This window comes from Aedes aegypti, chromosome 3, assembly GCF_002204515.2.
Source record: "Aedes aegypti strain LVP_AGWG chromosome 3, AaegL5.0 Primary Assembly, whole genome shotgun sequence".
Classification (NCBI taxonomy): Eukaryota; Metazoa; Arthropoda; class Insecta; order Diptera; family Culicidae; genus Aedes; species Aedes aegypti.
In genome coordinates this window covers 278,479,185-278,504,956 of record NC_035109.1, presented here as the reverse complement: position 1 = coordinate 278,504,956, position 25,772 = coordinate 278,479,185, and the positions used below count along the sequence as shown (strand labels likewise).

Genomic DNA, 25,772 nt, shown 5'->3' with positions numbered 1-25,772 from the left:
ATCAAACGCTACAAAATGGATCATACTCGGAAAATTTCACGAATAACAACTAACACGGATCTAATGAATCGGTTATTAGAAACATGGATCCTCTGATTTCTTCACTAAGAACGCATCCTGGCAGTGATGCCAAGTCAATTTTTCAAAAATCTGGAAGATTTTGAAAATTTGGCTGGAAGTCTGGATCTCTCATGGAGAACCTTACAAATTAATTACAAAACCTTACAAATTCATTACAAATTTTATCTGGATCTTCCAGATTTTTGTAAAATGAGGCCTCAAATCTGGAATATTCCAGACAAATCTGGAAGGTTGGAAACGCTGCATCCTGGTTAGAAAAATTTACCCTTATCTGTTGATGCTGAGGCTCTTCTAGTTGACTTCGATACAAACGAAAGCGACAGCGAAAGTAGCCACACGAAAAGTGGTTATGATAGCGACGAATAGGAATGTGAACAGTTGAGGTATAGGGTAGAAGTACCAATTATGGCTATAGTACCAATTATGGCAATAGTGGGAACAATAAGAGATTTTTCTTATTGTTTCACTAGACTATAATGGCTTATATTCACAGGAATGATTAAACTATTTGTTTTTGATAGTAACTAAACCTTGAAAAGAACATTCATGCAATAGGCTTCGAATAATGAACATTTGAAAATATTGCCTCACATATATGTCACCTTCTTAGCAGTTGGCTAGGGACCTCCGTTACGAAATGTATGTTTTCATCCGGATAAACTGTTTCAACCGATGAATGTATGTTGCCTAGTGAGAACAAATGAATAAATTTAGCTGGTATGCTATCAATTTTACTGTTTTAAGTTGGAAATCGTGTTATTTCCACTATGTCGATAACTGGTACAAGGAGTGTATGAGAGCCCAATTATGGCAATACTCTGGAGGCGGATTGTTTACATTTTTTGATCAGTGAAATAAAAGAAGTAAAACTATTTTACGGGTGACTTCCACGACGGGACGGTTCTGTAAGGCATTATCTTTATGTTTTGTTCTCAATTACTAAGATTTTTCAATCACACGTTCGAAAACGTTCGCGAGCGGAAGATGCTAATTTCATGGTAGAGAGGGGTTATCAGCGACACTCAATTTTTGAATTTTCCCTCTTTTTTCGTTAAAAATTGGCACTGGAAAGGTAATGTGAGATCAATAATGCTGTTTTGTATCATAATTTGCATTTACACTACATTTTGACTTCTTTTTCGAAAATTAATTTTCTCCCATGAACCTATTGCAAAAAAATGATTTAACATCAATTTAACCCAAAAATTTTAGAAAATTTTATGAGCGATATCTTCATTACATTTTAGCGTTGCATTATCATTCGCTCTTCATGGCGTTTGAGTTCATTTCGTGCAAATATTCGATAGTCCATAATTGGTACACTTTTATGTCGAATGCTAGAAACGCTATTGCCATAATTGGTACAAAGACAACGCTTTTTAAAATCCATTTTTAGAAGCTTAAAGTCAATTTAGTACTAAAACTGTTTAAATCAACAGATTCGCAAGGCTTTAAACTAGTAATTGACACCAACAAGTCATGCTTGCGTTTTAGAAACGCGGTTGCAACTTGATTTTTATCACTACTGTTCACATATTGCATCCATAATTGGTACATCTACCCTATATGCTGTACTATAATACATATTTCAATATTCGAACTAACTTTTCACTTTTTCAAATTTCAGGTATGATTGAATTTTTGGTTTCCTCGAAAAATTTGATGATCTCATGTTTTTATGTTTATTTCTCATGAATTAATTTTGTTACGGTTATTGACCCGAATAAGATTAAAAAATAAATTATTAGATTCTCGCACGTTTGAAACATCATTTTTGATTGAAGCTGTTATGAAAAACCTAACAAATGGTTTTTCTAAACTTTCCATATGAATGATTAAAATCTGCCCATAGATAATAGTTTCTAAGTAGCATTAGTCTATGGTTAGTCTATGGAAGTGTGACAGTGCATGTAACGTAGCAGAAACGTTGATTCATAACAGTGAGGAATCGAAAACCATACCACGAGGAACTAAGATAACACGGTTCCGAAAAAAGGCCAAAACGTATGCTTTCACTCAGTGATGCATTTGAACGCGTTCAGTTCGCGTTCCAGTTCATTTTATGGAACGTAGTGATCAAGTAGGCTTGCTCATTGTTCAGTTCAAAAATTTGAACTCTAGTGAGCAGAAAGTTGAACGCAGATTGTTTTGACAGATTTCAATGTATCTCACCGTGCCAAAATTGCTTATAAGGTGCTCAAAGCAAGATTTAGTATATTAACTTATGATTTAATTGATTTTATTATTGGATCAAAAATTATTTTCCAAGTTATTCCTAAATCTTTGCTTAAATAACGATTGTAGTGCATTGCGATCTGAACGGGGCGTTCGAGAGCAGCGGCTGGCTCTGGCTCGCGAGTTCATTGTCTACTGCGTTCTCGTGCAGAATTTGAACTTGCTCCGTTCAGTTCAAAATGCATCACTGCTTTCACTAACACACCATTCGTTTACTTCGCTGATAAATTGCTGTTATAGTGTTCTGATCCATGATACGAGTTCATTTAATACATAATAAAGAATTCTACTGTGTGTGTATGTGGGATAGCATTTTGAAATTCACAATAAATGGCATTTGTCTATTGATCTTCAACGATGTCAGACACATCCGACGACGAATATTTTTCTACATCGGAAAATGAAGCAGTAGATACCAAGATTTTGCAATGCGAAAGATCCACCAAATTACAGCACGGTAGATACATTTATCGTAAAGACAAGATGGTAAGTGCAAAAATTTCAACATTGTAAATATTTTAGACTTCCAAAACGGTTTATTGGCAGTGCGCTTCACGGCGTAGTCAAAATGGAGGGAGCAAGTGTGGCGGCAGAGCTAGGACTAGTGTTCAAGCCGATAAGCACATGCTATTTTCTGTCACGGACCACAACCTCTGTGAGCTAATCATAAACTTCCTCATTTTGTAATAAGTGCAAATTGATTAGAATGGTTGCTAAAACCCATCACGATGAGTTGATGGCGCAACTGTATAAGTTGTAATTATATATGAGTGCTAACAATTGGGATTCATGGGTCAATTGGCAGTGGGACGTACCCGAATAGATGGATGTACAATGGTGGGTTCGCATCGATCGAAGCTGTAGCACAGGATCATTTTATTGAACCCATCAATAATTCTCACAGATTTTGAACTTGAAAAAATCGGCCTAGTAGGCCTACGTGCAGTTTTTCATAACTCGACCAGAAAAGCAGGCTTGATAATACTCCTCAACATCGCCAGCCACGGTATACACATCAAGGTAGGCTATTCCCACGTGTAAACAATGATTTTCCATCAAAACATGTGTAATCATTCCTATCGTCAAGCATGAGGCCTTGAGGATAGTAAAGGAGAGTAGGCCTTGCTTTCTTTTGCACTCGTTCGAGTTTGCGATAGGAATGACGTCACTGCCAAATGTCATTTTTCGGAGTATACCTTGCTTCTTTTTACCGTGATCACCAGCATGCTCTAGAGCAGCGTGCTTTCTTTGCCGCTTTGTGTTGTTGTTGTTTGAGGGAGACTTTAATCCGAAGGTCATTCGTGCCAGCCACTTAGTGAGGGACCAAAAATCAAAATACTAAGCAGAGAGGCAACGAAAAATGAGCGAAGGAGATGCGGCACAAAACACAACGGAGAAAATTACTTCAAAAAAGAGTGCCATCGCAACTCCGAAAGGCCTAAAAGTAGATGAAAAAACCGAATTTAGTACTATATAATTTAATTCCACTAGAGTTTGTATCCTTTGACAGATACGCGTATTTCGACCTCAACAGTAAGGCCGTCTTCAGTGTCCTAGTACACGACACTTAGTACGAGTCTAGTACACGACACTGAAGACGGCCTTACAGTTGAGGTCGAAATACACGTATCTGTCAAAGGATACAAACTCTAGTGGAATTAAATGGCGTTGCAGTACCTATTTCTCTAAAGTATTAAATGATACATCTACACTTAACAGCACCCTTATGCCATTTCCGTATTCACATTTTTTCCGTGGTCTAGCAAGAACACTCTAGATCATGCTGTAGACACTCCGTACCAATGTACAAATCTGTTAGCGTACCAATTTTTCACGTGGCTAATATCATCCCCACCACGAAACCAAAACTTCACACCGGTTTTTTACTCTTCCGAAATGTGTCTCTCTGTGAAGCTTAATTTCGTTCCTCGTTTGCGGCTTCCAACTGGAGCGAAGTTCTTGCATTTCGAAGCTCTTTCACCATGTGTGTGTGTATGTGGACTACAGTCAGACCTCCCCTTAGGGGAGACAAACGACACAAATGAAGATGTATCGTCGTTCTTCGTACGGCAACTGACCCAACTCTTTCGTTCTCCAAAGGCTGCTGCTTCCGTTTGAACAGGTAAGTCATACGGATGTTTGGGAAGAATGATCCAAAACGAGCCATGAGGTAATATGGCCTGACGATTTTCATCTTCCCTCTTTTATCTATCGAATGGATAGAATATATGTGTTACTCTTTTACGTCTTTTATTATTATTCATTATTATTATTTTATTATTTTTTTATTCTTATTTTTTAATTTTTTCATTAGTATTATTTCAAACATTACCTTCATTTCTTATATGTAGGTGTACTGTGTTAGGCAATACTATCATCCAAATTTGGTGAACTAAATTAAGCTTTTATTAACATTTTGTTAACAACATATTACATTTTATTTGCAGTAGAAGTTCAATTTATTTTACAAATGATTTTACCCGCTTATTAGAGGAAAAAAAACTTGCAATTAACTTGTTACGCATTAATCGTGGCAATAGAGGATTGCAACTATCCTCTGCCACTAACTCTCTTCCTGGTATCACAACAGTTAGTCCATATTGGTGCAGCATACAACATGGTTGGCCTTAAAATTTGTTTTAAGATCAAAAGCTTGTTCTTAAGAGAAAGTTTATATTTTCTGTAAATAAGTGGATGCATACATTTTACATATATTTTACATTTGGATTGAATGCCCACAATGTACTCTAGGTACTTAACTTCATCTGACCAATTAATCGGAATCCCTCATCGTGACAACATGTCTACATGTCAGGTTTCAAATAAAGAGCTTTTGGTTTATGTGATAGTATTATAAGTTAGGTAGCTTCCATTAGGAGAAATTTTTCCTTTTTACAAGTACGAAGAAAAGATGTACAAACTCTTTTGCAATCTACTACAGATGACTCGCAGGCTTCGTGCTTTGGCGGAGATGTCTGTGTCATCCGCAATCAAAGATTTTTTACATCTCTGAGATAACTCAGGTAAGTCAGATGTAAAAATTTTGTATAACATTGGTCCCAAAATGCTGCCTTGAGGAACGCCAGCTCTTACAGGAAGTTTCCGACGTGGAGTTCTGATAATTAACCTGAAGTGTACGATTAGATATAAATATCGAGCAAAATGTGGGAAATTATCATTATTTTGGCATTTATTAAAAGAAATGTGTATCAAATTTTCGGTTTTTATTGAAGAATTTGACAGGAATCACCAAAAAGGCGTATTGGAACATCCTCCCCTACGACTAGGGAATTGAGGTTTTCCACAGCTTTGCATGCTGAAAAAAAAAAAAAAACTGTGGTGTATGGAGCTCCTTTCGTATCCTTACTCTGTAGACCTCGAGCTACACAATTCTTATTTTCAACCAAAAAATAATTGAAACAGAAAATGGTTTCGTTGGCATGAACATGCAGAGATGAAATAATTAGATTTCTGTTTAAAGGAATGCACAATGGGCCGGTAGGGGCAGCTCTATCGTCCTACTCCCGGAAGAAAATTGCTCCGATCAGCAATTATTAACACAATCAAGCCAATTCAAATTCGAGTTGATTTAATTGCTACAATCGATAAATTATTCAATTAGGACTGTCAGTGCATGCAAATGAGTTGTACGGTGGTACTTACCGAACGTCTATCCGCTCCAGACGGTCCAGTCGGTCCAGGTGCAGCTGCCGCAGTTGGAACAGATTCAGGAACGCCACCGCGGGCAGCATTTCGAAATTGTTGCCGCTCAGCGATAAATATGTCAGATTACACAGCTTTGATAACTGTAGTGTTGGCACGATCTACGAAATGAGGAAAGCACACAATGAATATTAGGCCAGATGGGACAAATGTTGGTTGGCTAATGATGATAACAATTTAAGGCTGATGGTCACTATTTTAGAGAGTAGGGATTAAGCTGGAGCTTGTGATAGTTCTATAAATCAGTTGTTAAAGCACGATGAAGTTTTTTGCATGAGTTATTATTGAAACAATTGGATAATTCACGCTTGTATACATAAAAATCTAAACTTATCTACGTAGAAAGGGCTTTCAATTTTTGTCATGAGCAGGAGCATGATCATAGATGACGGTACAATTAGTACAATTCGTTGTTGCTAGTTGCTACTTCGTGATTGACCAGAACAATCGAAGTTGCACAGGGAATTAATGAATGGGGCTTGGGATTAGCTTACCATTCTTCAATGTGCACAAATCGAAAGCTCTAATTTTAAAAGTCAATAACGGCGCCGGACATGTCTTTACGATTATCGGGGAAGGGAAGGAATATTAGTTAGACAATCGTTGTTACTAGAGACTGAATATACCTCTGCATCTCCATAGTTGTCATGGAAAGGATATTGGTTTAGTGGGATAAGGTAAAGATCTGGGAGTCGGATTCGCGATATAATTCGATAAACGTGTTGTACCCCGAACAAGTGTTCATCACTCGCCCACGCAAGAGCAAGCGACGCGATCAATAGATCAAACACTACTAACGATGACTTCAGTCCGGAAAACTTTTCGTCACGATGGTTGGTAAATAGCTAGGCATGGCGTACCATTGGTACTTCGCGTACCTGAAGGAATAAAATAGACCCCTCTGTGCGGTCCTTAGCCTCCTGCCCAGCAACTCCTATCCTTATCTCCTCGTGGTACTGGCCGGGGTACGAGTAACCTTAGGGAAGATCGGGTAACCAAACCATGGTGGGAACTTTGGTCGTTTGCTGACAGGAAAGGGGGGTTTGCTTTTGCTTATGCAAACCTGAAGCGTCTGTACTTCTTCGACCTCCTCATCATCTAGGATAAATAGGTGGGTCTTAGTGGCTTGTTACTCTCTTATACTCTTCCGACCGTAACTTATAAGTATTCACAAGAACAGATATGTACAACAAGAGTATAATATGGTAGATCTTACTCCGTAACGCACCTCGAAAAGATGATCTACCCGCGTTACGGGTAAAACGTCAAGCAATACTTTACGAGTTAAGTTTTCGGTTATGATTAGCATTGTATGGAATAAAATAAAATTAACAACGTAGAAATCAGTGATACAAAATGGAAGAAAACAATGCAAAGTTTAGAACATCCGTTGTTATTTTGTTTGAAGGAGTTCAAAATTGTAGTATTTACAGAACTTAATTTAAAAGGTTTGTCTTTGTCAATTTGGAAAACTTTGTATAGCTCCCAAACTATGATTTTTCTTTCGTTTGTGATGAGTCATAGCAGCTGGTGAGTCTTTACTTTACAGTCTTCGATCGAATTCAAATAAAAGTTTGCATGGAAACCTTCAGTTTTCGTAGGATTGAAACCATATTCTGGTAAGTAACGCAGCAGGTTATCAACAGGGCCACAGAACAATTCACGATTTCCGGTAATCAAAACTGAAATTCACGTAAAATCCATGATCAACTCTGTTTTAACCATATTTTATATATCTTTTCAAAATTATACCCCTTGACCTTGAACTCCATTACCCTGAATACCTGAAGCCCATCTTCGCAAGTTCCAGTTTCTAGAATGGTATTACTTTGAATTCCATTAACACGGGACAATGTCATGCAAGGTAATTATACATTTGGGACAATAGCATTTAATGTAATAGTGCGTTCAGGGTGATGACACTCGGGTTAATGAAATTCGGAGTAAGGGTTTAGAATCTTCTCAGGCGAGTTTGATTTTCAAGGGAGACATGTAACATGAAGCTATAAAAGTGTTATGATTTTAAATTCAATAAAACCAAATAACACACAACGTTTCTTACTTTTCTGAAGCATATTTCAAGTACTGAAGAGAAACACGAGTTAGCATGAGAATGGATGGGTTGATTTATACAATTCTTTCACTACTGTATTTATACAGAGCTTTCACGTGTTTGTGTAATCAAAAAGACCGAGAAACCCAAAGGTAAAATAGTAGATTTTTGAAAAATATAAATGTAGTAATGTATGCTACAAATGATCACAAATGTATTGACAGTGGTGTAGAGTTCTATAGTTTACTTAGCAATTGAAGTTTATGTTCTGAGGCAATACCAAATTAGCCGCAATAGCCAGTAGCTTCTGCTTCTTTTATTGGCGTTACGTCTCCACTGGGACAGAGCCTACTTCTCTACTAAAAGTTCAATGAGCACATCCACAATTATTAACTAAGAGCTTTCTTTGCCAGAATTGTCATTTTCGCATCATATATCGTGTGGCAGGTACGATCATACATTATGCCGAGGGAAGTCAAGGAAATTTCCATTACGAAAAGATCCTGGACCGACCGGGATTCGAACCCGAACACCTTCAGCATGGCTTTGCTTTGTAGCCGCGGACTCTAACCACTCGGCTAAGGAAGGCCCAAGGCATCTAGTTGGGCTAGTTGGGGTTATGAATAATAATAATGACACGAAAATTGCTCTGTAATGCCTTACAGCGCTTGAGCCTTTGAAAAAATAATAAATTGTGAAATACTTTGGCGACATGTAAGTGCAATGTGTCATTGAAAACATTTGAACATGCTTAACGGAATGCCTGCTTAAAAGAATGCCTAATTAATCTTAATTCATCTGACAGTTGTCTACATGAATATACTTAATAGTTATTGTAGTATCCTTGAACTAGTCACTCTCCGTTTAAAGCATCCAGTAGTCTCTCCGAAGTCAAACAGCTCTTCAACTAAAGAAAAGGTTCGCAAACATGCGGTCAGTGGTTCGTTACAGCCATAAGAAGTGCGGTGAAATCTTGTTGTCAGCATAGTTGAAGACCTCAATTGCCTGCCCATTGTACGGAAGTTGACACGAGTTAGAAGCGCAGGTGCATCGATCTCTCCATTCAGCAGTTTAGCAACGAAAATAGATTGTTGGATACTTCGCCGTCGCTGCAGTGAATCAAGTCCTAGAAGCCGGCATCGCTCATTATACGGTGGTAGGTTTTGTGGATCTCGCCAAGGCAGACTTCGTAGCGCAATACGGATGAATCTGCGCTGAATACGCTCGATTCTGATATTCCATGACAGATGATAAGGAGTCCATATAATCGAAGCATTTTCGAGTATTGGACGTACTAATGCACAGTAGAGAGTTTTGAGGCAGTGCGGGTCAGTGAACTCACGAGAAACTTTCGTAACAAAGCCAAGTTGACGAGATGCTTTTGAGATCATGCTCGAAATATGTTGATTGAAGCTGAGTTTAGCATCCAGGATGATACCTAAATCACTTATCTGATCGACTCGTTCAAAGTACGTTCCCTTCAATGCGATAATCAAAGATGATGGGATTTTTTGATCGGTGGAATGTTATAACCATGCATTTAGAAACGCTTATTAAGAGCTTGTTCAATCTACACCAGTCTGCAAAAGTATTTATCAGACCTTGAAGCCGCCTACAGTCCTCAACAGATTTGACAGTAAGATAAATTTTCAGGTCATCGGCATATATAAGTACGTATTCGGAACCCAAAAGAAGTGCAACATCGTTAAAGAACAATGCGAAAAGCAGAGAGCCAAGATTGCTTCCTTGTGGGACACCTGAACTATTGCTGAATGCACGCGAAACAGCCAACTAAACCAACTTTGATTCAAATTTTAATATTATATCTTTTCTGATAATCACGGCCAGTGAAAACTCGTTTAAATATCTAAGATTTCCTTTGAACTCGTGGACTTACACATTCAAAAGGGCGTAACTGTAAAACAAGCCCTACGATTTTTTTAAAACTTTGCCCAGCCATGCAGCTTAGCTATACAAATCGACTGGTGAGCACAGATTTGATGGAGATTTTTTTCTGATAATAACGGTCAGGGGAGCACCGTGTCAACGAGATAATACGAACCGGGACAACCGGCGAAGACCACAGTGGCGTAAAGAGACTAACGATTGGAAGCTCGGTATGTGGAACTGTAATTTTCTCAACTTCATCGGGAGCACACGCATCCTCGCCGATGTGCTGAAGGACCGTAGATTCGGCTTCGTAGCGTTGCAGGAAGTGTGTTGGAAGGGATCAATGGTGCGAACGTTTAGAAGTAACCATACTATCTACCAGAGCTGCGGCAACACACACGAGCTGGGAACAGCTTTTATAGTGATGGGCCATCAACAATTCAGCTGAGAGCAACGTTGGGTACGTGGGACGGAGTCGACGGAACGATTGGTTCCATGAGGAATGTAGGCAGATTCTGGAGGAGAATAATGCAGCGCGGGCGGTCATGCTGCAGCAAGGGACCCGGAAGAACGTGGAGCGTTATAGACGGAAACGGCAACAGCAGACTCGCCTCTTTCGGGAGAAAAAACGCCGCCAGGAGACGGAGTGCGAGGAGATGGAATAGCTGTGCTGGTCTCAAGAAACACGTAAGTTCTATCAGAAGCTCAACGCACCCCGCAACGGCTTCGTGCCGCGAGCCGAGATGTGCAAGGATAAGGATGGGAGCATTTTGACGGACGAGCGTAAGGTGATCGAAAGGTGGAAGCAGCACTTCGACGAGCACCTGAATGACACTGAGAGCACAGGCATTTAAGGACAGGACAACGGAGCAAATGCCTTCATCAGTACTGCGGGCGATGGAAACTTACCAGCTCCTAATTTGAGGGAGGTTAAGGATGCCATTCACCAGCTCAAGAACAATAAAGCTGCTGGTAAAGATGGTTTCTGCGCTGAACTCATAAAGATGGGCCCGGAGAGGCTAGCCATTTGTCTGCACCGGCTGATAGGCACAATCTGGGAAATAGAACAGCTGCCGGAGAAGTGGTAGGAAGGGGTGATATGCCTCATCTACAAGAAAGGCGACAAGTTAGATTGTGAGAACATTCGGACAGATCATCTTTGTGGGAAGTTTTCAAACCGGCTTCGTTGACGGCCGATCGACAACGGACCAAATCTTTACTGTACGGCAAATCCTAAGAAAATGTGAATACCAGGTCCCAACCTTTTCATCGATTTCAAGGCGGCATACGACAGTATTGACCGCGTAGAGCTATGGAAAATCATGGACGAGAACAGCTTTCCCGGGAAGCTCACGAGACTGATAATAGCGACAATGGAAGGTGTGCAGAATTATGTGAAGGTTTCAGGTGAACACACCAGTTCATTTGGATCCCGCCGGGGACTACGACAAGGTGATGGACTTTCGTGCCTGTTGTTCAGTATTGCGCTAGAAAGTGTTATGCGGTGAGCCAGGCTTAACAGCCGGGGTACGATTTTTACGAGATCCAGTCAATTTGTTTGCTTCGCGGATGATATGGACATCGTCGGCCGAACATTTGAAAAGGTGACAGACCTGTACACCCGCCTGAAAAGCGAGGCAGCAAAAGTTGGATTGGTGGTGGATGCGACCAAGACATAGTACTTGCTAGCTGGTGGGGCCGAGCGCGACAGGGCTCGCCTAGGTAGCAGTGTAACGATAGACGGGGATACGTTCGAGGTGGTCGACGAGTTCGTCTACCTTGGATCCTTGCTGACGGCTGACAATAACGTTAGCCGTGAAATACGGAGGCGCATCATCAGTGGAAGTCGGGCCTACTATGGCCTCCATAAGAAGCTGCGGTCAAAAAACGCCCGCACCAAAAGTATCATGTCCAAAACGCTCGTAAGGCCGGTAGTCCTCTACGGGCATTAAACATGGACGATGCTCGAGGAGGACTTGCAAATCTTCGAACGTTTGGTGCTTAGAACGATCTTTGATGGTATGTATGTATTTATTTATTTATTTATTTAATTTCATCTGACTCTCAGTCTTAATGAAATATATGATGAGGAAAAGCCCCCTTGAGTTGGTTAACATATAAACCTTACTCAAAAAAGCATAAAAACCCCATATCTTTTCTTCACAAAAAATTACACAAGCATTCTTACAACTTATATCTAACAATAACAATTAAGCACACAAAAAAAACAAATTAAAATCAATTAAACATAATACCAATCGCAAAACAATTGTATCAAGAGATCATGCCCTACGGTACCGTATTACGTTGTAAGCTATGTCGAAAGGCGAGAGCTGATCGGTTGAAGTCAAAATGCTCGTAGTACTCGTTGAATCTGGCTGACATAAACCGTATTGGATCACATCGGTCTTCATAAGGTGGCAAATTAACAAGATCGTCCCAGGGTAGCGAGCGTAGAGCATAGCGAATGAATCTTCTCTGGATAGCCTCAATTCGAGTAATCCAGGTTATTTGATATGGACACCAAACTACATCACTAAATTCTAATATCGAAAGGACGAGGGAGCAATATAGAGCTTTCAAACACAATGGATCACGAAATTCACTAGCAATTTTGAAAATGAATCCCAGCTGCCTATTTGTTTTAGCGATGATGTCCGAGTAGTGAATGTTGAAAGTCAAAGCTGTGTCGAGATGGAGTCCTAAATCACGAACGTTATCAACTCGTTGTAATAGTTGACTGCCAATCTTGTATTTATGTAGAATCGGCTTCCGCTTGCGATGAAAGGTGATAACATTGCATTTTGATGTACTCAATGTAACGAAGTTAGAAGAGCACCATTGCTCAAAGCAGTTTATCATATTTTGCAACCGAAGGCAGTCTTCAGCACATCGAACTACTAAATATAATTTGACATCGTCAGCATAGAAAGAGCGACACCCTCGTGGAAGAATAATTCCGACTTCGTTAATAAATATGCTAAACAGCAATGGCCCTAGGTTATGCCTTGAGGCACCCCTGACTGATTAGTGAATGTGTCAGACTGATCAGAACCAAGTTTCACACAAAGAACAGGATCAGTTAGGTATGATTTGAACCATCGAACCAACTGTGAGGACACGCCTAGTTTTTCTAACTTTGCCAGCAGTATCACATGATCAACGCGGTCAAACGCCGCCTCAAGATCTGTATAAACAACATCAATTTGAGTTCCAGCGGCCATACTCCTCACACATAGAGAAATAAACGGAGCAAGATTCGTAGATACCGAGCGTTTTGGGAAAAATCCATGTTGATCACTGGATATGTAATTCTTGCAACTAGCAAAGAGAGCATCGTTAACGATGATTTCAAACACTTTTGAGCAGGCGCTAAGTGACGTGATGCCTCGATAATTTACTACGTTTTGCTTATCGCCTTTTTTAAATACTGGGAACATGAAGGATGTCTTCCATTGTCGCGGAAATTCGCCATGCCGTAGGGAGAGGTTGAACAACATCGATAAAGGTTCGGCTAACTCTGTTGAACACTTTTTCACTATACAGGATGGAACACCGTCAGGACCAGAAGCATTAGAACTTTTCAGCTTTGTGCTTGTGCTTTTTGTATGTAGGTAGCCACCATCCTAGCTTCAGTCTTGCTCTGCATGCAGTTCCACTTAACAGTACAGCCAATTTTTATTATCACTATGAATTCAACATACCATTGTATGAAGGGCCAAAATGGGGTGTGGCGGACCCGTAAGCAGAGACACTTACGCGAAACCCGCGGGAAATAGAGAATCTCCTTCCAATAATATGATCCAGCGGAAAGTATAATGAAATTTGCAATACCTGTCAAGTTATCCCCGGGATGGTTTGTTATAAGAAGGGCGCGTCAAATCCATTACAACTGTTGGTATAGAAGAACCCATCTACAAGGATGTTACGGTTACTTCAACCCTTGACTCCGGCTGGCACTCCACTCCATTGTCCAGCTGTAACTTCAATGATGCCCTGATGCACCCTACCAATACAACCCATGTTATATGATTCAATTAAATGATTGTTATGTAATAAAAATAAATACAATATTTTAAAATATAATAAAATATAGGAAAACATGCAATAACTCGATGATTTGACCTACAATCGATGACTGAAAGATGATTAATATTAAATACATAATAAAAGATAATTCCAACAAGCCTGAAAAAAAATACAATGGCAATTTATGTAAGGAGATAGATTATGTATGTAGATAATTTAAATTCATAAACCAGAGGGGCCAGAGAGGGGTGTGGCGGCCCCGTAAGCAGCCGTGAAATCCGCGATTAAAAAAGAATCTCCTTCGAACAATACAATCCAACAAATAGAATAAAGAGAATTGCAATACTTGTCCAGCTTTCCACGAGATGGTTTGTTATGAGAAGGGCGCATCAAATCCATTGCAATTGTTGAAGATATGCACCCATCTACAAGAATGTTACGGCGCATTCTCTTAGGCTCCAGTTGGTACTCCATTCTATCGTCCAGCTGCAACTTCAATGATGCCCTGATGCACCCTCCCAATTCCCAATATATTGTATAAAATCAAATATTATACATATATACATATATATACATAATTGATATATTTGTCAAAATTATTCAATAAGTTGGATACGATGAATTCAATCACATGAGGTACGCTCTGAAAAAATAACCAAATATATGTTGTAGGTAAGACCGACATGCTGAAAATTGAAGCGCAGTGATTTGATATGTAGACTCCATGATACTCCGATATGTAGACTCCATGATACTCCTTGAAGTTCAACCACTGAAATAGGAAAATAATTCAAACATATATAAGCACTTTGCGTGCTAGAATACAATATAAACTGAACAATAGAGCATGCGATTATTGAAAATAACTGTTGTGAATCCTATGACTGATTTGTTTGTGAATACACATTATATGTTCTAAAACACTAGAGATAAAAAACTATACAGGAAGAATGTCGCTGTGGGAACATCTGGTAGAGATAAGAAAGTATATACGTGTCAACGAGAACTATGTGAATACTAGAAACATTCGTCCTCTATAGTTTTTTTTTTCATCGCTCTTACCAAAATATTCGTAAAACTGAAATTGAAAAGTTTAAGCTCCATGTCATCCAGGACACCTTGATGAGTCAACGATAAGACGATTCCGAAAGAAACGCCGAAACGTATACTTTCACTAGCACGCCATTCGTTTACTTCACAGATATATTGCTTTTATAGTGTTCTGATCCGTAATATGAGTCGATTTGATCCGTAATAAGGACCCTCCTGTTCCACTGAACACATGTGTGGGATGGACAACGTTTGAAATTTCTACCGAAATCGACACTTTTTCGTAAATAACCGTGATTTTTTATGTGTACTCTCGAAAACAACTATATTCGGCATTGCCAGGTGGGTAATTTTGTTTTGTACAAGGTCACCATGATTTATAATCATATTCTATTCTAAAATATGACCCTTAGCTGATCCATAACTGTGGGGTGACTGTATCAAATACCTGTAGGCCAGGACAGGAAAATATCCGTGTTATTACAGATAAAGCTGTGTATGTGGCATCAATGATCTCTTCCAAAGACTGTTTCATATATTTTAACAAGATTAATTAAACCAAATCGATCAATTAAGAAACATCTCTATGGATTGCTCAAGAAATTCCGTCTTTTAAACAGTTCTTAGAAAAAAAGTCTTGAAGAAATTTTCCAGCTATTATGTAAGTTATTTCTTAGGGCGCTTTTACGCTATTCACCTTGGGGTTTCCTCAAGAAGCAATCCAGAAATTCCGTCACTAGTTTTTTCGAGAGAAATGTCCTACATTCGATTCGAGATGCTCCGGAAATTCTATTCTATCAGAAATTACTTTTTCAAACATTGCTCATGGTTTACAACTTCTTCTTTTTCTTTCTGGCGTTACGTCCCCACTGGGACAGAGCCTGCTTCTCAGCTTTGTGTTCTTATGAGCACTTCCACAGTTATTAACTGAGAGCTTACTATGCCAATGACCATTTTTGCATGTGTATATCGTGTGGCAGGTACGAAGATACTCTATGCCCTGGGAAGTCGAGAAAATTTTCAACCCGAAAAGACCCTCGATCGGTGGGATTCGAACTCACGACCCTCAGCTTGGTCTTGCTGAATAGCTGCGCGTATACCGCTACGGCTATCTGGGCCCCCTAGCTTTGAATTAGAAGATCTTCTTAATGTTTCTTTACCAATTTTTCCGGTAGTTCCTATCAAAATATTTCAACGATGTTTTCTGCTATTCCTCCAACAAATTATATAGGTCTGCATGGCCCAAAAACCATATAATATGGACACACTATACACATATTTTTTCTTATAGTCCTAGATATTTTCTGAAACTTCTTCGAAGACAACATGGAACAAAATGCACTGTGTTTGAGTTTTCGAATTAAAAGAATACTGCTATATGACAGCGCTTCTCTAAAAATGAAGTTTAGGACATTTCGACAAGTTCTAATGAGAAAAAATGTCAAAATATCTTTAATAACTCATAATTTTTCCTTCTCAACCAAATCATCGACGGAAAGATAGCTGAGTAAAGGATAGCAGTAATGTTTGCTTTCGAATGTTTGCATACATTTAGATTTATACAGTTTGACCAATAAATTTGAAGTATCATTCGGTAGTAAAGTTGAACTACACTTTGGTAATTTTATTCAAGTCCGAAGTCTATCATATTCGTTCCAACCGTCCATTCCGCCCACCTGAAAGTCGGGTAAAATTGCGTTAATATTTGCGTTTCGGCGTGTTCATTAGGGCTGGTTTGCGGTCCGATGCAGTTGCCTCGTTCCACAACAGCTAGCAAATGCGCGCACTACCTGCCCATAAATAGTGATGCCAGTCATTGTTGGCGCTGCTGCGTTGGACATTGTAGTAGCGAGTACCGTAATCCGGGGTCAAATTGATAACCAGGGAGAATTAAATGAGGTCGGTACAAAAGGCAGTTCATTCCGGGGATGCTGACTTAATGTTTTGATGGAAATTTCTACGGTTATTAACTGAAAGCTTTCTGTACCAATTTTTGCATGTGTATATCATATGGCAAGGCAAGTACGAAGATACACTATGCCCAGGGAAGTAGAGAAAATTCCAACCCACGACCCTCAGCTTGGTCTTGCTGAATAGCTGCCCGTTTACCGCTACGGCTATCTGGGGCGAAGCTTTTCCATATCTGGATTCCTAAGGCTAATATTAACAAAGAGCTGCAAAATAGTGAACAATTTCCTCTTGATTGACGGTACTAGCCGACCGGTATCTCCACGGGATAGCTTCCTGACTGCAATCCACGGGAGTGGCAGCACTTTGCCCCCGAAAAGGTAAATTATGTCCTCGTATAGTTGTTTCTCGTGCCGCGACAATAGGGGATATCGTGCAACTTGTGCTCAGTGCTGTAACATCATCAGCCGACCGTCACGCTTTCACGAATGTGAGTGTGTTGTTTCCGCGGCTTATTCCTTTTCCCCCACTGCCTCCCGGTTCATATCTCCACTGCATGGAGTAATTATTCGAAAATGATTTATGTAAATGGTATGAATTTGAATATTTTATGAGCATTTCGTGCGCTCGCTAAACAGTGTTAGTTATGACCACAACACCCAGTTTGACTGCAGGGAAATTATGTCATGCCGCGGGAATGGATTTAAATTCGTATGAGCTTTAATGGGCGGGCAGGCACGGAACGGCGAACTTAATAATGGATTTCAGTTTCAGTGGAAAACAATGTGTACTAACACGGTGCGCATTACAAATTCGCTCTGCTGACAGAAGTTTCGAAACTATCTAAAGCAGTAAAACAGAAATTCTCAGTGCTGCTTTTTAACCTATTGGTCCCTTTTCATTCCTTGTTTGGACTCGTTCCATCGATTTTACGTTGGACCCGTTAGAGAAAGCTAGCGGTGGTAATCCTTCTTGGACACCGCCTTGGGAAAAACCTTTATAAAGGTCAATTCTTTCGTATGATCGCTAAACACAAGCAAAGCTGAATCTCTAAATTAACAACTTTTTTCCAAAACAGTGGGTTTTAAAACTGTCACACGTGGCAAAAATGGAAGAAAGGACGTTTCTCCGGAATGCACGCTTTCTTCTAGGGGTGAAATGGCTAATGTTGATAATTGCATCGAAATGAGCAATCAGTTCGATGCTTTCGACAAACTTTCCGAACATCAAATTGAAGCAGTCTCTAGTTTGGGCTCTTTGATTCAAGTGAGGAAACAAAGAGTGCCGCCAATCGTGATCAGTAGTTCTGAATTTGGGGGATTTAGGCAGGGGATCTTGAACTCCATTTGGGGAATCAAGGTTTCTTTCCGAGTCACAAATAAAGGAGACTATCAAATTTTGCCGAAAACTATCAAAGATCACAAACTTCTTTTCAAACAACTTGAAGAGACGAAGCACTATTTTTTAACATATGGCCTTCCTTAGCCGAGTCCACGACTACAAAGCAAAGCCATGCTGAAGGTGTCTGAGTTCGAATCCCGGTCGGTCCAGGATCTTTTCGTATTACGAAAATAGAAATTTCCTTGACTTCCCTGGGCATCCATTTTTCCAATCTGTTTCAGAAGGAAATGGCTTATAACATTGTATATATTCAGCAGTTCATACACATGTATTATAACATTGTATATAGCGACAGTTGAAATTTCATGTTTTTTTTTATTCTGATTTACAAGAGCACCAAGAGGACCAACATTAAGATTTAGCCGTATTTGATCGGAGTATTCTGGAACCGATTTCGTTAGGGTGTGATGTGAACATTTTCAGACCATCATGTATCCATCATGCGACGGCTCAAAATGCACGATTTTTATCCAGATATAAATGGACACCATGCCGAACACCTGGAACATAGCCTGCTGCTCAGCTTAGTGTTCTTATGAGCACTTCTACAGTTATTAACGGAAAGCTATGTCGTTTGACCATTCCTGCCTATGTATATCATTTGGCAAGCACGAACATACTTTATGCCTGGTAAGTCGAGAAAAATTTCCAACCGGAATGATCCTCGACCGGTGGGATTCGAACCCATGCCCTAGCTGTCTAGCTGAAAAGTTGCACGTTTACCGCTGGGCATCCCAAACATGAAATTATTATATTCAATAACTCGATGCATGTGCATGTGCTGAACACTTATGTTCTGGAGTCACAAGCTCAAAGATGATCTTTACTGTAATCCTTACAGTGATTTTACCAGGGGGGTTCCTTTTGATTCCTCCAGGAAGAAATTATGTTCGCTACCAGACCGGTTCCAGATCTACCTTCAGCAATTCGTTCAGGAATTTTGCTAGGAGTTCCTCCAGGGACTTCTCCAAGGATTATTGCAGGAATTTTTGCAGGGATGTTTCTACAAGGATTTCGCCAATAGACCAAATATATTTATTTCGTGTAAGTTTTGTTAGAATTTTTAATATTTTCACTACTAACGGTATATGTTTTAAAGGAACTGATGATTTTATAAAATCATATCAGAGCAACACATCTTCATAATCTTGATTCTTCTATCTTTTCGGGGACTGCTCTGAGGATTCCGCCAGGAATATCTCTACAGGGATTTATGCAGAGATGTCTCCAAGGCTTCCTCCAAGTTACAGTACGACGATTTCTTAAAGGATTACTCCAGATATTTCTTCAGAATTTCCTCTGGTAGTCTTATCGAGATTCTTCTAGGCAGGGATGCCAAGTCAAATTTACAAAAATCTGGAAGATTTTAAAATTCATATGGAAAAGTCTGGATCGCTTATGTCGCATATGGCGAACCTTACAAGTTATTAACAAAACCTTACAAATTCACTTCAAATTTTATCTGAATCTTCCGGTTTTTTGTTAAATGGGGCCTCAAAAATCTGGAATATTCCAGACAAATCTGGAAGGTTGGCAACGCTGCTTCTAGGAATCCTTTCATCTAGGGATTAGACAAGAAATAACTTTATGGACTTCTCAAGAAGTTTCTCTAGGAATTCTCACAGGCATGCACAGAAAAATTGCTACATGAATTATTCTAATGATTTTTCAAGTAATCTTCCAGGGAATCCCCTTAAAATTTCTCCAGAGATTCTTTCTGGGCCTCCAAAAACACCTCCGAGGAATTCTTCGAGAACTCCTCTAGAAATTCTTACAGAGTTTACCCCTTGAATTCCTCCATGGATTTCATCAACATGAATAAGAATTTATCCTAAATTACATATGATACTTCCTTAGAAATTACTCTAGGAACTCTTTTTCTAAAGAAGTTAAAAAAAAACCCAAGATAAGTTCCTGAAGATATTTTTGGAGCGATCTCCGGTAGAAACCTTTTTTAAGGACACCTACACGTAAATGCTTCCAGTGGACGATTTGTCCTTTGCAGAAAGCATCACACTAGACAACGGACTAGCATATGCAACGCCCAATTTCGACTGTGAACGAAACGCGTTCCTGACGAAAAATTTTCCGGACTGAAGCGATAATCGAACTTGGAATTCCTGAAAAAAATCTCTGGAACATCAAATATGCATTTTGGCTATGAGTCTATATTGGTTCAATGTTTTTATTTATAATAAAGACGTCGTAGACGAAAAACTTATTTCATTAAAATATGCAGTTAATTGTCTACCAGCAACCCTGGAACAATTTCTAGAGGAAATCATTCAGACATTTTTCTGAAGCAATACTTTGTGAAATTCCTGAAGAAAAAGCTGAATTAATCCCTGCAGGAATCACTGTAGAGATTTCACTAGAGAAATCTCTGGATGAGCCTCTGGAGAAACTCCTGTAGGAATCTCTGAAGTCCGTCTGGAAGAAATTCTGGAAGGACTCCTGGAAAATCCTTGGATGTATCACTGTAGAGGAGAGGAGATCACCTTGGAGGTATCACCTCGAAAAATCACTGTAGAGATTTTTCTGTTGGAATTTGTAGTGAAATCCCTGTAGAGATTTTTCTGAAGAAATCCTTGGAATAATTTTTGGAGAAATCCCAGGAAGAATCTCTAGAGGATTCATAAAGAGTGAGCGAGAGCATTTACTGGAGATACTTTTGTGGAGATTTTCCTCAAATAATCCCAGAAGTAGATGAAAAAACCGAATTTAGTACTATACCATTTAATTCCACTAGAGTTTGCATCCTTTGACAGATACGCGTATTTCGACCTCAACTGTAAGGCCGTCTTCAGTGTCGTGTACTAGACTCGACACTGAAGACGGCCTTACAGTTGAGGTCGAAATACGCGTATCTGTCAAAGGATGCAAACTCTAGTGGAATTAAATGGTATAGTACTAAATTCGGTTTTTTCATCTACTTATAGGTATTCTACTAAACAGCTCGAAGATTTATTATCATAATCCCAGAAGTTATTCTTAGGATAACTTCTGATGGAAGTTCTGCAGGAATTCATAGGAGAATCTCTGGAGGAATTTCAAGAAGAAATCTTGGAATAATCTCCGAAAGATTTTTTTGAAGGCCCAGAACGAGTCCTTGGAAAAATTTCTGGGGAATCCCTGGAGGATTATCTGGAGAAACCATTAGAATAATTCATGTTGCGATTTTTCTCGTGGTATTTCTGGGAGAATACCTACAAGAATTTCTTGAGGATTTTGTGAGTTGTGGAATACCTGCAGACATTCCTGGTAGAATTTCTGGAATTCCGGAAGATATCTTCGGGTTAATTACTGAAAGAATCTTGAGAGGACTACCTGTGGATATCTTTATATGTTTCCGTGAAGGAATCCTTGGAGGAAATTCTGAAGAAATCAATAGTGAAATATCTTGAGCAATCCTTGAATAGATTGTTCTAGTGTAACTGCTGGAGAAATTTCTGGAGAAAACCTTGAAGATATGAAAACCACTAATTGAACTTTCACAAACTCTAATAATCCCTCCATATATATGAAAAAGTGTAGCCTTGAAGATATCTCTACTAGAATCCTCGATTTTCTAGAGGTATCACTGAAGGAATACCAGAAGAAATCGCTTGAGAAATTCCGGAGTGTTCTTGGAAGAATTCATGAAACAGATCTTGGAGAACTTATGGGGGAATTCCTGCAGGAATTCCTTGCGAAACCTTTAAGAGAATCCCTGTACATATTTTGTTGCGCCCTAGTGAAGAAATTGCTCTAAGGATTACGGTAGAGATTATCCCTGAAGGAATCTTCAAAATAATTCCTGGAAAATTCTCTGAAATCGTACCTGGCAAGATTCAGAGAGGAATTCTTGAAGAAATTTAAGATTTCTAACAAAAAATGTTAAAATGATCCAAAGTTATCTGTCAAATCATGCACCTAAGGTTATTTATCAGAACTACAAGGTTGAAGGCTTCCTGTAAGCGCTGGCATTCCTCAAGGCGGCATTTTGGGACCAATATTATACAATATTTTCACATCTGCACTACCCAAGTTACCTCCTGGAAGTAAAAAATCTTTGTTCGCGGATGACACAGGCCTCTCTGCCAAAAGTCGATTCCTGCAAATCATCTATATCAAACATATATTTATGCTGAATAAAAGCTGAACAAATCATTCTCAAGCATTTTTCAGCTTAATAAACTGTTATTAAGCTATAAATGTTACTTATGTAGTCGGTTGCAAAAAGTTTGGATTTATTTCTTTACAGCTGCTTGCAAAAAATAAGATTTCTCCTCAACTTATTATATTCTCACATACACGAAAAGCTCTTTTTTTGAAACATGTCATAATTCAAAGAATAAGTTGGTCAAATGAAGATAATTACCGGATTTGGACAACTTCGAATTATGGACACCCCGTTATGTATGGGAAACATGTCATGTTTTTATAAACATTTTCCATATGTATTTATAAATTTTCATGATGCCCAACTCTCTTAGATGTATCTTGAGTTGGTTGGTGATTTCATTTCATTATTTGACTTTTCTTACTATGATTTTATTCACATTTATTCAAGATTATGCATTTCGTGGAATTAAAAATCATTACCCACCTTCGAAGGAAAAGTGGTTTCAATGCTCGGTAAAAACGATACTTAAACTAATCATATCAACATTTTTATTGGCACACCCAACAGCTAACAGTTAGACTTTGCGAAGAAATAAAAATTTACACAAATATCATCCAATTTATGCCAATCAGATGCAATTGAAGTCACTGTTGGCCTTAAGTGTTCGGAATATGATTCAAAACGGTATATAATGTCAACTTTGAATTTCTTCCCAGTTGCTGTGATCGGTTGATGTTGAGGCAAATCGTTACTTAACATTGTTGCCGGAGCGGTCAGTTTGGGCGCGAACACGGCCAACCGGCATTTTTCCAAATGGCTGGACACCTTTATTGACAGAACATCGAAACTCTGTCTTAACAATGAGCTGTCGTTATTTTGAAATTTTAACCGGCCTAAATTGGCTTCTTCTTCTTGGCTTTACGTCCTTACTAGAACAAAGCCTGCTTCTCATCTCAGTCTTCTTATGAGCACTTCCACAGTTATTGCCATCTTCGCATTCATATATCGTGTGGCAGGTACCGGGAATCGAATTCGGACACCTTCAGCATGGCTTTGCTTTGTAGCCGCGGATTCTAACCACTCGGCTAAGGATGGCCCCGCCGGCCATTTTGTATGCTGCCCCAATATGGACTAGCTGTTGCAATACTAAAAATGATTCAAAATAAAGTGTTGAAGATGATTCGGAAGCTCCCTTCCTCGTATAGCTTTAAATAAGCAAAAGCCGAATGCAGGGCTGTTACAAAAACTTCAAACTTTTATCCGCGAAAATCGCGACTTCTAAAATTCGATCCGCGCCGGGAAGTACCAATCCGCGACAAATAAAAAATCACTCAATTTTTTCTATGTCGATTACATGTTTGCTCATGAGAAAAACAATCATTTTCGATACCTGAAGTAATTCTCTTGACTTTACGCAAACCAAGTGCTAATTTTACTGCGCGTATTTTGCCAAACACTGCGGGGGCATAAAAGGTGACCTTCATTAGCCATGCGACAGGTCTAAATTTGAGGAGCTTCATAGAGGATTAATTAAACATGTGTTAAGATGAAAATAAATCGAAGCCACACCTTCAACGTTCCTCCAGCGCGTGACCCATCGATCAAATCAAATACAAATTGTTTGTCAAATATCTAAAAAAGATCTTGGAATATATATACATATATACAACTTCTTGCTGAATATATGAAAAACTTTTTGCTCTGTGTTTCTTAATTTATAATATATTTTCACAAAACGGCAAAGTTGAATAGCCAACTCGCCAAAAATCCATTTCACAATTCCCAGATGAATTTATTTGGCCAAGAATCTCGCCAAGAACTAAAAAAAACCTGCCCAAGAAAGGTCCTTTAGCCTCGCAATTTTTTTATCCATTAGAGATCTTCCTAATTTGTCGAGAATGATTAAAAGAATTTACTGTAAATCTGCAGGAATTCACACTAAATTAGGGGCTTCATAACCAGGGCTGTTAAATGTCATGAATTTCATGTGACTTTGACATTTGAATATTGCTAATATCATCGCTCCTAGTGGAAAAAGTCATGGGAAAATGTTTTTCCCGGTGACCTTTTCCGAATTACTATCAGTTGCCAATATTTGCTAATGCGATATTTCGCATGCAAGGGTGCTATAAGCATTTTAATTTTTCCAAAATTTTGACATTTAACAGCTCTGTCATAGATTAAGGACTATTCAAACTATAAATACAGACAAGACTTCATCCTGAATCAATTGGAATCAATGGAATTCTTAATAAATTTGCCTGAAAGAATCATTTCTAGAATCCACTAAAAACCTTATGAGCAATCTACCAATTACCTTTTTAGTGGTCTCTCAAAGAACTTTTAACAAACTGGCTAATTACTGCCTCGATTCCTGTGGAGATCCCTGCAAAGATCTTATCAAAAATTTGCCATGAATCGAAATGGAAATCTATCAAGCATCTCACCAAGAACATTGCCAGGATTCCTTAGATAGCCCTCTGAGAATGTTGATGTTTTATAAAATCTCCTTTGATTTTTTTCAATATCTTTCCGCAATAAATCTACGAAGCATTTCACAAGAAATCGGTAATAATTGTTAGAATAATCTACAATCGAACAATTCCCTAGGAAACTACCTCTTTTTTGGATTTTGATAAAATAAATAACAAGTTTCGAGTTGCCAAGCATTTTTTTTTTGTTTCGTCCATATGCTTGAAATTGTTGTTTGTTCAAATTGCCGAATTTTTCCCAGCCTTTTGTATTTCCCATTTTTTTCGTTTTTCCGTATTGATGGACACTCAAAGTCATTCGACATATTCATAGTCATTAGCAAAAATTCTTCTTGAATGGTCAGAGAAAACTTCAATTGACAGAAATAAAATTAGATTTATCATACGGTAATCTTGGCTTGGAAATGTACTTAATTCATACATTTTGCAAACCAGGCATACTAGTATTATAAAAATTGACAAAATAATATAAATAATCCATCAGAATATCTTCTTGCTTCAACACCTCAAGAGTCGTGCTGTGGTATTTTTAACAAAATAGTGAAAAGCTTGCTATTCGTACCCAGCATCAGCTAGGCGCTTGTGGTGGTAGCCAACCGCGACTACCGGAAGGTTAATTAGAGTTATAACTTCCAAAAAATCAAGACAGCTGCAACATCAACGGTATTTAAATATTTCTAGGAAGCCAAACGAACTGGAACTCCAAAGTTATGTCCATCAAATCTTAAGGTGTATTTATACAAAAAGAAAATCCTACAGAAAATTATAGCCACATAGCTATACTTGAAGAGAGATGTTCAAAATT

The 25,772-nt window shown here is 38.9% G+C and overlaps 1 protein-coding gene across 1 annotated transcript in view; it reads right to left on the bottom strand.

The window, feature by feature from the left end:
- Nucleotides 1–25,772, bottom strand: part of LOC5577138 (carboxypeptidase N subunit 2) — a 557,300-nt gene that overhangs the window by 17,432 nt on the left and 514,096 nt on the right. The window contains exon 5 of the mRNA XM_001663176.2: nt 5,980–6,140. Within this exon, the coding sequence (XP_001663226.2) occupies nt 5,980–6,140 (161 nt within the window). The remainder of the gene's footprint in view (nt 1–5,979; nt 6,141–25,772) is intronic.